The sequence below is a fragment of the Pogona vitticeps genome, chromosome 2 (assembly GCF_051106095.1).
Source record: "Pogona vitticeps strain Pit_001003342236 chromosome 2, PviZW2.1, whole genome shotgun sequence".
Taxonomy (NCBI): Eukaryota; Metazoa; Chordata; class Lepidosauria; order Squamata; family Agamidae; genus Pogona; species Pogona vitticeps.
In genome coordinates this window covers 291,375,748-291,391,970 of record NC_135784.1, presented here as the reverse complement: position 1 = coordinate 291,391,970, position 16,223 = coordinate 291,375,748, and the positions used below count along the sequence as shown (strand labels likewise).

Below are 16,223 nucleotides of genomic sequence, written 5' to 3'. Positions count from 1 at the left end.
CGCAGCCCTGCTTATAGAGAGACAGCACAAAAGAAACTGCAGACCACGATTGGCTGAGAACAAAATATCAACCCATAAACGGAGAACTTACAGGAAGGGGGAAATCTGTGGGATTTAGTTTTATTATAGACAAAAATGCACTGCAATAGTATGTTTTCATCAAATTATTTAAATTTTAATTAGACTATTTTCTACCACCAGCCCCTTAAAAAATCAAGCAAGTATAGCCTGGAAACAAAAGGAATTTGTCTCAGTGGCAATTTGAAAAAAGTTAGCAAATACATACATTTGAAATATACGAACTCAAAGCTGCCTTTAAGAATAGCAGCAACCCTGAGCAACACGGCTCCTTTATATAAAGGCAAAGGAATGTCTGGCACTAGAACTATCTGCTCAGAAACTGAGTTCAATACAAGTACCTGAAATTTGACACTAACTAAACTGTCAATGAAGCCAAAATGAGGTCATACGTCAAAGGAAACCTACCAAAATCAGCAATCTTGGCATTCATGTGTGCATCAAGCAGTACATTTTCAGGTTTCAAGTCTCTGTGGACTACCATGTGCCTGTGGCAATAATCCACACCAGAAAGGATTTGCTGGAACAGACGTCTACTCTCCTTTTCATCAAGCTAACAAAAGGGGGAATTTAAAAAAAACACATTGTAAAAGACACTGCAGAACATTTGAGCATTTCCAATATTTTAATGGCAGACTATGGCTGTTTGCGGCCATGTACAGTACCCATTCAGCTTTGCGTCAAATAAGGATGATGACTGTAACAAAGCAAAGAATGAGTGAAAATATTTAAGTTTTCTGCTACTGACTACATTGAGACTGAAGCTTTCATCAGATCATACACCGTATCTTCTAGTAAGACTGGGCTTCTCCAATCAGCTGCCTTATACAAGAAGTCACACTTTTGCCCAGGTTGCCTATCACCGGCAATGGCCATCCAGGACTTCTGGCAAAGGTCACCTGCAGGCCAGGTTCTCAACCTCTGGTTCACCATATTTTGAATTTCAAATCCCAGAATTCCTAACAATTTTGCCATGTTGGCTGAGAATCTCAGAAGCTGAAGTTGAACATGTACGCAGGCCCAAAGGTAGAGAATCACTAAGCTATCATATACTTCTGGGACTGTCAGCTTGCTTAAATATACTCTGATCGTGAAAACTGAGACCAAAGACCAGTTTGCAACCTTGAAACTACAAGTTAGTCTTTAACATAAATGAATGCCTTATGATTCAGTTTATTACATCCTGCCAGAAGTAGAACCGTAAAAGGAAAAAAGAAAAGAAAAAAGGCCACAGAAATTCAGTTCTAACATGGAACACAGACTACTTTGAACAAATACACTGGACATGTGAACAGAGTTAACATGAGTACAGTGAACTTGCTAAAATTTATTTGCTCGCTTCTGTAAAATGGGGATTATGATCTTTCAAACCATGGAAAGAAATGGGGAAATTTTTACCTAAACCAAGTCATAGCCATGTGTAAGAGGCTCATTCAAAGAAACAAAAAATAATTTACTCTGAAAAACAGCAATATCTTACCCTTCCATTTTTACAGATGTAATCAAACAATTCACCTCCTGAAACATATTCCATCACCATGAAAATGTCAGATGGTGTGCTGATAACCTGGTACCTGAGAAAGACAGTGTTATTATCTAATCTCATGTATATGCTTACATGTGTCATGTAAAACTATGCAGCTCTTTTAAAAAGGTAAACATGCTCATTTGAAAGCTCAAAATTCAGCATGCCTTATTCTGCAAGTAAGCCTACGTAGGATTCATTAGCATGTGCAGGATTTGCTAACCTTGAGGTGCAAGAACGGAAGTCTTACATATGACATCTTTTAGGTTTTGATGGCCCTGATAAGCTTCTGGCCATATCAGATGTCATGGCTTTTTTCAAAAAGGTGATGATAGACATCCGGGATCAAGGAAATTTGGATGATAGCCTGCTGCTTATTACTTTGAAGAGACATTTATGCATTCAAGAGAAAGATGTGCAGCTCTTTATGCGCTTGTTACGTACATTTCAAAAGTGGGATTTCTGGTCAGAGAGACAAGTTAGGAAAATGGCTGATAGAAGGTTCTTAATCATTAGTGCACATCAAACTACGATTTATAATCAAATCCTTTGGTGAAACAGAAATGGCATCTCAGCTGAAACCTTGATCTTGGCAACAGGGTCACTTTCCCTCCAACTGTATGCCATAAGGAAAGATTCTCAGTGGGATCACACATTTCTCTTCCCCACCAGTCAAAACAAGATGAAATAAAGCGAGGAAGTGGGAGAGTGATGCAAGCTGATCAAGATTGGATTAGCTGCCTAAATTTCAAATCCAGTTTTATAGAAAAGAATAATTTTTACCAAATGAGACAATGAGCCTACTGAAGGTCACAACAAAAAACTTACAGTTAAGATAATTAGCAAGCCACAGGCCAACAGGGCAAAAAAAAGTCTATGATTCACACTCAGCAATTCTCCTGTTCCTTTGTTTCTTATTGTACGGCCTGTGCTGCTACATGCCTAGTAGCAATGCTATTCCCAGTCTTTAGAAGATGTGGAACATGTGGCCCTCCGAGTGCAGTTGGACTACACTTCCAATTATCCCTACTAGCATAGCTAATAGTAAGGGATGATGGGCACTGATGTCCAACAACATCTGGGAATCTACCTCCCTGCTGTAGAAGGATGAAACGGCTGGCATGTTACTATTAGCCATTCACAATGCAAATGAAGAGAAAATGTAATAATAGTCTTAGAACTGCAAAGTTGGAAGAGACTGTAGGTACTAGTCACGTACACGTTCACAGCTGAAAACAACCCAAGATCTCTGTCTTTGAGAGTTAAGAATTACTGTTCTTTGTATACATGAACAGTCATAGAATTTTCTCTGTTGGGGAAAAAAACTAGCATAAGAATGGTTGAGCGATAAGAGCAATGTTAAATTGCCATTCAACTGTTTGCCAGGAGGCAATTTCAGAAAATACATATCACAACATCAGCTTCACTTCTGCCTCACAAAGTCTCCCTGAGGCCTCAAAGAAATCATTTCCCATCCTTGTTATTGTGCATCTAACAACTAAGAATCGTTCATTCAACATTCTAGCCTTCTGGCTTTGTACAATATAAAAATGGTTGCATGTCATGACAGATTTATAAGAGAATCACACTAGAAATCCTGCCAACATTCATTTTACCCACTGAACAGGAAAGCTCAGTTTCTCAAGAAAAATTCAATGTAAAGAGAAGTTATTTTTGAACAAAAACATATGCTTACAGTTTAATTATGTGTGGATGCCGAAACAGTTTCAGATTCTGAATCTCTCTGCGGATCTTCCCCACAACATCAAGGCTGCGTATCTTCTGTCTGTTCAAGATCTTCACTGCCACTTTGTGCCCAGTCAGTTCATGCTTGCCAACTATAAGAAATAAAAGCTCAGCCAGGATTTGACAAGAGAGATGCTCACAAAATCATCCATCAAGGTTACAGTCAGTCAGAAGCAGTTATCTTAGAATGGGTTGAGGAAGGGAGGCAAAGAATGTGGGTAAGTATGGCTCTCAGGCTGACTTCATATGAACAAAAACAAGGAACACTGGGTACAACAGCAAGAATTATTTTGCAGGACTTAATTGCATATGGTTCATATACAGTTTTATTTCTTCACTATAGTTATATACTGCCTTTGCCAAGGACTCAAGGTACTTTATGGTTTAATAGTAACACCATCAAAATTTACTAAGTACAATAGTAACAAAAGACTGCAAAGTTCTCTTGGCCATGGGAGATGTCTTAGTTGCAGATGACAAGAGGAGTTCCATTCTGGTCTGGACATTTTCTCTTTGCCTTTCCCCACAGCACATAGGCCTTTAAGAAGCCCTAAAAGGGGACAAGGGCCAGATCACTCATCTGTAGATGGATTCTTCAGAAGCCAGCAGTATAAACTCAGCTGAGATACAGCAGTACCTTCCCCTACTATGAAAATATCAAGTTCCATAAAGCTTTCTGAAGAAGAGATTCATTCTGCTTTCTAGAAAGGAAGTATCCTGACTGACAAATTCCTACAGATACAGTTACAGATGAGAGACGGCTATGGCTAGTACTTATGACACCTACCTATGGCTACCATTCCAGACAGGACCTGCCAAGAGTCAGGCAGTAAAAAATTTGTAAACTTAAAAAAAGGCTATTCTTTTCTTACTGTCGGATAGTAATGGCATAAATGGCCAGCAGGCACATGCATGTGTGAATTAGGTACTTTACAAGAGGGTGATTTGTTAATAATTAGAAGGAAAAAAAGAATTTATGGAGTGCAGAGGTCTTGGCCTAAAAATGAAAATTTTCTAAAATGTGCCTCAAAGAGCTGCATTAAAAGTGAAAGTACAAATGGAAAGTGCTTTGTGAAGACAATTTATGTTAGAAAACCAAAAACACCTCACTTGTTTTGGTACAAAAAGCTACTGATAAGATAACAAGGCAAAAGTAGTTCATGCAGTTTCATGCCAATTTTCCTGAAAAAGTAAACAGAAAGCTTACATAATATGAAACAGAGACAAGAGGAAAAATGAGTACATTTTAAAATATCACTTGTGTTGTGCTTTACCTATAATTTAATTAATAAAGAGATACCACAAAATAAATGTGGAAACCTGTGTTAAACAAATGAGAATAACAATATATTGTACAATAAAAGCCTTTACAAAATAATGTGAAAGCTGAAAAAGATTAATGTTATTTTAAGTTGTTTGTTTAATGATGAGTAAGTAGGGAAGAAAAAACAACTTGGACAAAATAGTTTTGAGGCTACTAGACTATAAATAGGGTGAAATCCAGTTTGTTATTGGATAGAGAAACACTTTATCCAAAAGGACCAGAGAAAGGACACATGCTTTTTTATGGAGTGAGACGTAGAATGGAACATACAGTATGCCACACAGATGGTCTCACAGCAGCAAAGAGATAACAATGCTGCACCAGATTAAGGACATAACACAGCCTTAAATTCTAACTGGCTAAGGCTTGGTCAGGAAAAATGTTTCATTTTGTATTTTCTTATTATAAGAACTCTGGTGTTCTTAAATGTATTTTTAAGAAACCTTTTATATTCCTTTTTACTTTAAAATTAAATGTTATAGACATGTATTCTTTGCCTAAATAGGCTATAAGCCCTTATTTTTCATTTTTACTGTTGAAAGAGTTTATGCTCGTGAAAGAAATGCTCCTGTATTTCAGAATGTAACTTAAAATATTCTTTTTGATATTTTAATGTACTTATGCTCTCATGTTTTGCCTGTATTTAGTTCCTGTATTTCAACATTTCTATATTGTATATTCAAGTACACCTTAAGTTCCCTTTTCGTATTGTTAAGTATTTGTACCCATAGCTTTGTTCATAGCTATAATATGTATTTATGTATTTAATTTTAATAATGTTTTTCTGCAAGATAAATATACCTGTAACTTCTCAAAAGTTACTTATTACTTTTAGATTTTATGTTTTTCACATGGAACCTAAAAATGATGGAGATAAATAGAACTTGTACAGAATTAACAAGATTTAAAGTTCCCTGGAATTATTGCAACAAAAGTAAGTCTTATAATGAGATACTCAGCTCAGTTTGGAAAAGCTTGCCACTGACGTTCTTGCTTCATTCTGCGATCAATTCTTTTTACTGGGTTGATCTCAACTATAATGAATCACAGAATCTGTTCTTTGCCTGGGAGGGCTATAAATCTCTGTAGGACTCCTGGGTGAGTCAGGAATCCTTATCAGGTTCTGACAGATTTATATGTGGAAGGGAAAAAAATCTCAAATGGATACAAATGTAATTGTGGGTGTGGGTAGGCTGCAGACAAGAGCAAACAATACTTAGACAATACTTGAAAAAACAATGTGTCAAAATAGCATGGGAAAGGAGAGATATTAGATCTTTTGTTGACAAAAAAAGATAGAGATAATTTATTCTCAAAGAAACCAACATTTTAGACCCTCCCGGCCCACACAGACTCTCTATGGCAAGTATGAAGAAACAAGAATAACACAATGCACTTGTTCACTTTGGCCCCAATTCTTTTTGATCAGTTCGTAGATATTATGCAAATGATGCATCGGCAAATATTAGCCAACAGTACAGTCTTTGGAACCATCAAAAGAAAGGCCACATCCCACAAGCTAGCACTGCTGACTTGCACACATAAAGGCTAAACTGGAATAACACAGGCATTCCTCAATCAGGATTTCTTAGATATCCCTCCAACCCATAAGAAACATTCTCCCGTGGCTGCTTTGAAGATCGCAGAAGTAGTGAAGAGGCTATATCTCTACTCACATGCCATTTCCAAATTGAATAATTCCTCCAAAGGTTCTATTGACTGTTTTGCAAAAGTATAGATATATGCAAGGCACATCTATGTTACTCTTGCAGAGTGACTGAGAAAGTCGGGAGTTGTGACCAAGAGGGAGAGAGAAACACGAGGCTTTAATGTTTATTTATTTATTTATTTAACTTATACGCCACCCACTCTACCCAAAGGTCTCTGGGCAGCTTACAACAATTAAAATTCAATTAAAATACAATAAAAGATAAAATGATTAAAATACAATTAAAATTGCCATCAGGACGCACAGTTGATGTTATTTCAATTAAAAGCCTTCTGGAACAGGAAGGTTTGGGCCTGGCGCCGAAATGTCATCAACGTTGGCACCAGATGAATTTCAGTTGGGAGGGTATTCCATAGTCTGGGGGGAGCTGCCGAAAAGGCCCTTTGTCTACAAGCCGTCCCTCTTACCTCTTTGAGGGACGGCTCTTTCAAAAGGGCCCCCTGGCTAGATCTTAACTGTGCAGTTTCCTGATGTTCAAAGCAGCTGCAATAGGTGGTTAATTAATGAAAACCTAGAAGATCCTGATCTCCAGTATCAATCCTAAATTTCTAGTTCAGCTGTGAATTGCTCTGGAACATTTAGAATATCACAGAATGCCTGCTTTGCCATTACTCCACAAATTAAAAAAAACATTCTTTCCTCTCATTGTTCCATACAGCAGTGGTCCGCAACCTTTTCAAACCACAGACCGGTTGGGGAGGGGGGTCTGTGTGTGTGTGTGTGTGTGTGTGTGTGTGTGTGTGTGTGTGTGTGTGTGTGTGTGTGTGTGTGTGTGTGTGTGTGTGTGTGTGTGTGTGTGTGTGTGTGTAAATAAGAAAGTGTAGAGTTGTATAAATTATAAATGGTCATTTACTACTCTGAGTTTATACAGCATAGGAAGATACAGAATTCCATCTGAAATCCTGCCAACCCTGTATTCCAAGGACAATTGGCTAATTTTCAAAGGAACAGACTGTATTATTAGAGAAATATTATCATACAAAAAGAAACCTTAAAGGAATATTGGATTTATACATCAAATCATCATTTGCTTTCAAACTATTAATTTATATGGTTATCTCCATAAAATTATGTGGTTATCTCCAAATGAAAGGAGAAATTAAGGATATAACAGCACAGTTTGCTGTCCTCTGAAGATGCCGGCCACAGAGACTGGCGAAAAGTTAGGAAAAACCACCTTCAGAACACGGCCAAGAAGCCCGAAAAACCCACAACAACCATACAACAAAAGAATCGTTGTAATTACTAACTTGACCATGAAAATACTTCAGGTCTGCATATTGCTGACACCTTAACTTTGCAACTTTGTTCCCCCAAAACTTGCCAACGTCTGAGCACATACAACATCTGGACTAATTTCAAAATGTTCTGGGACCAGGCATGGAGTAGAATGATTAACACACTGTCTCATATCTTTATTATCAATTCTGCCACAAGTCCATTAAAATAGCTTTAGAAACATATTCAGTGCCAAACTGTCTTGTTTCCACAAGGAGGAAACTCACAATTGAACTTAATGCTGAAATCCAGTTTGTGCAGATATGCTGCATAAGACCAAAATCATCAGCAGGGATGGGCATGAACTAGAAAACTGGTGTGTCGTGATGCTTCAAAGCTAACCACAAATCATCATGAATCTCTAGAAAAATGAACTGGTTTGCGGTTTGTTTTTCTGGTTTGTGTTGGGGGGGGAGCATTTTATAGCCTAACGAATCAATGAATCAAAAATTGCTTAAAAAATCACTGATGTATATTCATCAGGGAGGAATATGAATATGAATCAACAAATTAGCAGTTTTAAATAAGATTTTAATTTGTTTCTAAATTCATGCCCATCTCTACCCTTGACTGAAGAACTGCACACTCCTATCTGGTATGGTCATCCTCCTCCAACAAGCAAGCAGCTTCAGGAAGGATGCACATGGAGTGGTAAGGGAGGAAGGAGAACCTGTCTAGCCAGACAGATCAGCCAAACCTGCCCTGGCATTCAACAGGATGACAGAGGTCTCAGCCAGATGACCCTCAAATAGATATTATCCTCAAAGATCACATTTTTTTACTAGGGGGTTACTCTTTCATGTTTTTGGATTGCAATCCCCAGAATTCTTAAAGAATTCCCTAGGAAGAATTCTGAGAATTGCAGCCCATAAATCCAAACCAGCACACCTGCTGTTTTCACCACCCTAGGAAAGGGTGTTTGTGTTACTTACTTCTATCATTGGCTCCCTGGCCTTTGCTTCATGTTGTTAATTTGCAAGAGAGAGAGAGAGAGAGAAGAGAGAAGAGAAAAGCCATCGCACTTCATGAAAACCATAGTCTCCCTGCCCATTAGACTTTCTAGACTAGAGGGCATTTCCTGAAGAACCACAACTCCCAGGAAGCACTGCAGCAGCTTTCATTCTTACACATTAATAACAGAGAAGCAGACATCAGGAAAGCAGATGGTGGAGATAAACAGAATGAAATTACTTTTCTAGGGGGAGTGAAAACTAAAGGTATGCAAATCAGGATCATGCGACACCCCCCTCCTATTAGAATAATTTCAATGACTGCTGGTTTGTTTCCAGGCCTAATCAAAGTGCTAGGCATCACTTTTAAGGACCTTTATCTAAAAGATCACATATCCTTGAAAAAGTCTGCATGAGTATTAAGATCAGCAGGAGAGTGCCTTCCTTCATTCCATTGCTTTCACAAGCATATCTGTGACGACTTGAGAGAGATGTTTTTCTGTGGTTGCTGCTCACAGATTATAGAATTCCCTTCCTTGGGACGTTTGATTGGCCCCTTTTGTTCCACTAGCAAACGGGATATTCATATTTGTCCCCCAAGGGAGATGAATAGAAATACATGCACCACAGGTGCCAGGCCCATTTGGACACTCCACCCAGAACCAGCTTGTCCACTTACCACTTGCCTTGTGGTGTGCACAGCTATCATCATTTGAAATGTGCCAAGCGTGGAAGCAGCCCGGCTAGTGCTTCCCTGACTCTCTGCACAGCCGCCAACCACACAGCAGCCGACTTGTCACCCTGCTCCCTCGCTAGAGGCTGTGCAGGGAAGATTAGCACATCATAAGCAATGATAGCTGTGCATGCCATGCGAAGTGGAAAGTGGACCAGCTGCTGCTTGTGGGAGGATCCAAATGGCTCAGGAACCTGTGGTGCTGATATTCATATACCTCTCCCCTGGGAGACGAATAAAAATATCCCATGTCTACTAGCAACTGAAGACCTACCTATTTAGAGAGTTATTTGCTATAGTTCTTACGTTTCATTTTTTAATATTTGTATGTTTTAGTTCTAAATTTTTAATTGCTGTGCTGAATTTGTGGATTTTTAAATATTTTCCTGTAAGCCACCTTGGGTCCCTGCAAGGGAAGAAAGATGGAGATGAAGATGGAAATGGAAATAAATAAATAAATCTGTTTTCAAACATTCATTTTAGACTGTGTTATTTACTTATTAACTTTTGCAGACAATCTAGACTGTCAGCTAGTATTACTGTATTGTCTACCCACTGGATGTTATCAATTCTTTCTTTATTCATATCAGAGTGCTACACAATTTAAAATTATAGATGTATACAAAATAAAAATAAAATTCAAACAAATTAAAATATTAAAATGATTAGAAGCAAGCTACCTCAATAGCATTGTCTTGGCCATTTACTAGATCTTCTTTTTACATGTGGTAAGGCATAAATTACATTCACGTAACTGCTGCATTGACAGAAATTGTCCACATCCATAAAATAACTGTACTATATCTAAGAAGACCCATTTTATTTGATTAATCTTTATTTGATTATTTTGCTTCTAAATTACTTCCAGATGGTCCAGACCAAATCTTGTCTTCGTGGTAGATATTCTTTAGCATTAATCAATTTAGCAAGGTATACTGGTTTTGCTCTAGGTATACTGGTTTACCCTAGCCTCTTTTGGTTTAATGTTTAGAGCCTTAGAAGTACTGTATATTGAAAATGTTTGCATTGTACTGTAAACTTGATGTTGTTGTTAATCTATTAGCAATGATATCATCATTTGAACCAGCAAGTGGTTCTATAAAGATGGTGCTGGAAAATATATCTGAAAAGCAGCAGCAAGATTATACAGTGGTGCCTTGATTTACGAACTTAATTGGTTCAGGAAGATGGTCGTAACTTGAAATGGTCATAAGTCGAAGCACCATTTCCCATAGGAATGCACTGAAATTCAATTAATCTGTTCTGGCCGAAGAAAAAAATCACAAAAAACCACTCCAAGCCTAGTCAGAAAGCCAATTAATCCCTTCCAGCAGAAGGAGGATGGGAGAAAATCAATCAACTGTGCAAGACTCATTGCAAATGGAAAGAAAACAAACAAAGCAATCTAGGGTGCAAGACCTAATTCAAACCAAAAACCAATCAACTGTGCAAGACTCATTGCAAATGGAAAGAAAACAAACAAAGCAATCAAGGGTGCAAGACCTAATTCAAACCAAAAATCAATCAACCATGCAAGACTCATTGCAAATGGAAACAAGACAAAGCAAAAAGCAGTCAAGCAGATCGTGCAAGATCGGAAATGGGGGCGGAAAATAAAAAGCGAGGAACCCACCCAAGACCCATCACAGCACAGAAACATAACCCTCCCCAGCTAAAATCCACACTGCAAAAAGACGCAGAACAGTTTTCACAAAGCAGAAAACAGCACCTTACCTTAAGAGGCAGTTCCAAGCCTCCCTGCAAACACACACACTCAGATCTCACACTCTAACTGCCGGGGCAAAAGACCTACAAAGAAGCAGCCTCTTCCTCCACCTATAGTTAGCAATTGGAATTTCCCACTTCTCCTTGCCTTTTTCTGTTCCTAAGTGGAAGCCCCGGTCACAAGTAGAAGCAAAGTTTTGCGATCAGAGCTGTTCGTAAGTCAAATTGGTCGTAAGTCGAGGCACCACAGTACATCCTTAAGGTACTCTTTGTATCTTTATATCCCATGTCATTTGATCTTCAACTTTCACTGCAGCTTTTTGTCATCAAAACCAGTTGCCAATTATACAATTATCTCTTAAATCAAGACAGTTGTTTAAGAACAATTTTATTTATTGCTGTACTTGATATTTTCAGAGGCTTTCTAATAGTAATAAAGAAAGGATACAGCCTTTCAGCAAATGTTGTTCTTTAGTCGTTAAGCCATGTCCGACTCTTCATGACCCCATGGACCAGAGCATGCCAGGCCCTCCTGTCTTCCACTGCCTCCTGGAGTTTGGTCAAATTTCAGCAAGTACATACAGGCAAAACAGTATTTCCTGGTTCCAAACCCTCCTCTGAATCCAAACTGGATGTTTCTTGTTCAATCTTGTCTCTCTCTCTCTTTTAAAACCTTTAAGCAAACTGCTTACAAAGCTTATTATTCTATAGTCACTATAAGCTTTGACTTTCTATTCTGAATAACAAAATAATGATAAAGCTCAGTCTAATTTCAGTAATGATTCCTGTTCAGCAGATTTGATAGAAAACATTCACTAAAACATAAAATAATTATCTTTGATTAGCTTTAATACTTCTGCAAAAGCATCATGGAGTGCAGGACCATTTTGTTGCTGTTATTAGAAGGAAAAATGCATTTCAGATTTCTGGATTTCCAGTGCAAAACAGACATTTGGTACAATAAATGTTGTTTATCTATTATTTCCAAGCATATCATTCTTGTAATTAGTTCCCACTATGATTTAGCCTTGTCACTGACTATCAGAGTACTGTTTTATTCATTTCTATCAGTAGCAGGAATTATTGTAAGGTTTGCTGCCTCCTTGACCTTTTTATGCACATTAAAGGAGTCTGGAGTCTTCTTTAAGTTTTCTATTTCCATAAATTGTTGAGATGATCTTTCACTCACTTCCCTAATTTCTCTCTCTCTCTCCTGCCCTCCTATTTCTGAGGTACTTTTCTGTTTCCAGTTAGATTTTGTGCTGGCCACATCCAGATTGCCCTTGAAGAGAACAAGTAAGCTTCAACTAGCACAAAATGTGGCCATTAAGGACTTCTGAAAACCATACAGTGGTACCTCGCTAAACGATGATCTCCCTGTACGACGAATCTGCAGGACGGTGACTTTTTGCAATCATTATAGCGATTTGCAAAACAGTCGTTCCTATGGGGAAATTCCACTGGACGTCGATTAGGTCCGTGCTTCGCGAACCGTTTGTTTGCAAGATGACAATGTTTTCTGGCTCCACAAAATGGCTGCCCTCTGTTTTCCGAACCCATGCTTCGCAGGGCAGCCATTTTAACAGCTGATTGGCGCTTGGAAAATGGTTTCCCCTATGGGCGATCTTCACTGGACGACAAGATAACTTCCCCATTGGAATGCATTAAATGGGTTTCAATCCATTCCAATGGGGAAACTGTTTTCGCTGGACGATGTTTTCACTTAAGAGCGATTTCAGGGGAACGAATTATCATCGTCGTGTGGGGCACCACTGTATTGGCCTATGGAAAGGGGAAAACCTAGGAAACTGCTACCCTTCAGCTTCTACCAACCATGTTTTCTTCCATCACCACCTGCCACTATAGGGGTTTCCAAAACACATCTTGTCTGGCAGGGAAGTGATGAGAACAATTATTTCTCTCTTTTGTTTTTATTGATAACCTTTTAATAACTTTATATAATTACTTGCTGAGATCTTCTTAGAAAAAACTATATGAATCCTTAAGTAATTAATCTAATTACTGGCCCCTTTTTTGAACTGTTTATGCTCAACCCCTGCTCTTGCATAACAGTCCTCTCATGCCATGCATGCACAACTGTAGAACACAGAAATCAAATACTTCTTTGTACAAGGTCACAAAAAAATTACCCTTGCACACATAGAAATTGTACATGCATAGTGCCACGGCTGCACCCAGGCCTTCAAGCACAATGAAAACCTTAAAAGACCTAACTCTCTTCTGGGTCACAACAGTTTTCCAGATTGCTCATCTGTAGGCTTTTTACTCACCACAGTGCTGAACTAAGTGGCTTTGTTTGGGCTAAATCTAGAATAAGGCTTACAGATAGTAAGACTGAATTATGAGTTCTAATTCCCAATTTCAATGACAGAGATAGTGATGGAGAAAGAGTTATATTCTTCTACACTAAAAAAGCCTGCTTTTACTGCTATTGGGAATATGTTTAGCCTGGCATATGGCCTGCATAATAACAGCCTGATTCAACAAAAGTTTAAAGCTATGCAGGACAACTTGAAGAAAAAACATTAATGCTAGAGCACAAGTATTGTTTCTCACAACAAAGCATGGGCAGAACCCAGTTCAAGACAGCTTTGCTAAGACCAGGTCTTTTCACTGTTACGAAACAGAGAATTCAACTCAGCATGCTACAACCAATAAAGGCATAGAAAAGGAAAAAACTGGATTAGCAAACTTAAATTTCTACACCAGGATGAGGGCCTTCAACAACTAAACCAGTTCACAAGAATTTTGAAAAGGTAATCCACATAACTCTACCACTTACACAACTGCCCAAAGAGAACACAAATAAAATAATAATAATCAGAACAATCATTTCGTTCAGGATACAGACTTCTTGTAGAATTAGCACAAGCAGAGATACACCAACATTTCCAAAGGCTGGGCAGAATATGTATATTTTTTACCATTTCCATCAAGGTAGTGAAAAGCAGGGTGGATAAAAATCACTTTAAAAAAAATCAAATTGATTTAAATAAAAAACTTTTAAAATTTAAATTAATAAAAAAACAATTTTTAAAATATAAACTATAATTTTAAACAATTTGATTTAAACCCACCATGGTGAAAAGTCCAGTAATCTAGACAGGAAGTTCCAAAGCTATCTCACTTTTAAAAAGAGAAGACTCCATTTTGTACACTTCCTTGGATAAGGTTCCCTACCAGGCAGAATGGAGAAGACCACCTTTAGCCATATATAAAGGCATGTTTACACAACAACTTTTGTTGTTGTTTAGTCGTTAAATTGTGTCTCACTCTTCGTGACCCCATGGACCATAGCACATCAGGCCCTCCTGTCTTCCACTGCCTCCCGGAGTTGGGTCAAAATCATGGTGGTGGCTTCGGTGACACTGTCCAACCATCTCATCCTCTGTCATCCCCTACTCCTCTTGCCTTCACATTTTCCCAACATCAGGGGCTTTTCCAGGGAGTCTTCTCTTCTCATCAGATGGCCAAAGTACTGGAGCCTCAGCTTCAGGATCTGTCCTTCCAGTGAGCAGTCACAGATGATTTCCTTCAGAATTGATAAGTTTGATCTCCTTGCAGTCCAGGGGACTCTCAAGAGTCTCCTCCAGCACCACAATTCAAAAGCATCAATTCTTCAGCGGTTAGCCTTCTTTATGGTCCAGCTCTCACTTCCATACATCGCTACTGGAAAAACCATAGCTTTGACTATGTGGAGCTTTGTCAACAAGGTGATGACTCTGCTTTTTAAGATGCTGTCGAGGTTTATCATCACTTTCCTCCAAAGAAGCAGGCGTCTTTTAATTTTGTGGCTGCTGTCACCATCTGCAGTGATCATGGAGCCCAAGAAAGTAAAACCTGTCACTGCCTCCGTATCTTCCCATTCTATTTGCCAGGAGGTGATGGGACCAGTGGCCATGATCTTTGTTTTTTTATGTTGAGCGTCAGACCGTTTTTTGCGCTCTCCTCTTTCACCCTCATTAAGAGGTTATTTAATTCCTCCTCACTTTCTGCCATCAGAGTGATATCATCTGCATATCTGAGGTGGTTGATATTTCTTCTGGCAATCTTAATTCCAGTTTGGGATTCCTCCAGTCCTGCCTTTCACATGATGTGTTCTGCATATAAGCAGGGAGACAATATACAGCCTTGTCATACTCCTTTCCCAATTTTGAACCAATCAGTTGTTCCATATCCAGTTCTAACTGTTGCTTCCTGTCCCACCTATAGATTTCTCAGGAGATAGATAAGGTGGTCAGGCACTCCCATTTCTTTAAGAACTTGCCATAGTTTGTTGTGGTCCACACAGTCAAAGGCTTTTGTGTAGTCAATGAAGCAGAAGTAGATGTTTTTCTGGAACTCAACAACTACAGTTTATTTATTAAGGAAAGCAATATGCAGGGAGATTAGTAAGCAATTATTCAACCAGATTCATGTTTTCTGCCCCAGTAGTTTCTAAACTAATTTCAGGACTCCAAAAATAAAAAAGACAATGATTCTCAACATCATTCTATAATACCAGACATCCTTATCTGGAAGTGAGCACCAATGAACACAGTGGGTCCTATTTCCAAATCTAAGATGATGACAAACATAAAAATGGACTGCATGTGAAGATCTCAGTAGAAGACATTATCCAATGAAATCAATACTAACCAAAATATAGGACAGAAATGGTCAACTTCCACATTCTCATAGGCCACCTTAGCAACCCAAACAACCTAACACACCCAACACAAATGTTGAGGCTTTCAAACAAATATGAGATCTATAACTATAGTTTCACCAATATGTAGCACATGCACCATTAAAGGAGGTCAGTAAGAGAAGTGCAAAGGAAAACTGTTCCTCTGAAAAGCAAATTCACTGTGATTCCCTCTCTTACCAAAATGAGAAACACACACAAAGGTCTTACTTCCTAAGAATGAAGGAGAGGAGGGGGAGTTGAATGCAGTTTGATTAAAATTTGGTGGTGCAAGGGGAGAGCTCTGAGCATCTGGTGCAAGGGCTAGCATCGCCATTAAAAAGAATGGGGGGGGGACAATGTAAGTCATGAGAGGGAGCAGCAGAAATAGTGGCTTCTTGACTGTTCCTGCTGAACTCTCATGGAGGACAGAGTTTCGTATGCCAGC

The 16,223-nt window shown here is 38.6% G+C and overlaps 1 protein-coding gene across 4 annotated transcripts in view; it reads right to left on the bottom strand.

Annotated features, from left to right (window-relative positions):
* The window catches only part of PRKAA1 (protein kinase AMP-activated catalytic subunit alpha 1), a 34,914-nt gene that overhangs the window by 13,266 nt on the left and 5,425 nt on the right, over positions 1-16,223 (bottom strand). For all 4 annotated transcript variants that reach the window (XM_020783635.3, XM_078384466.1, XM_078384463.1 and 1 more), the window contains exons 2-4: positions 3,300-3,441; positions 1,559-1,652; positions 487-631 (exon numbers count right to left, since the gene is read on the bottom strand). In XM_020783635.3, coding sequence (XP_020639294.1) covers positions 487-631; positions 1,559-1,652; positions 3,300-3,441 — 381 coding nt within the window. The remainder of the gene's footprint in view (positions 1-486; positions 632-1,558; positions 1,653-3,299; positions 3,442-16,223) is intronic.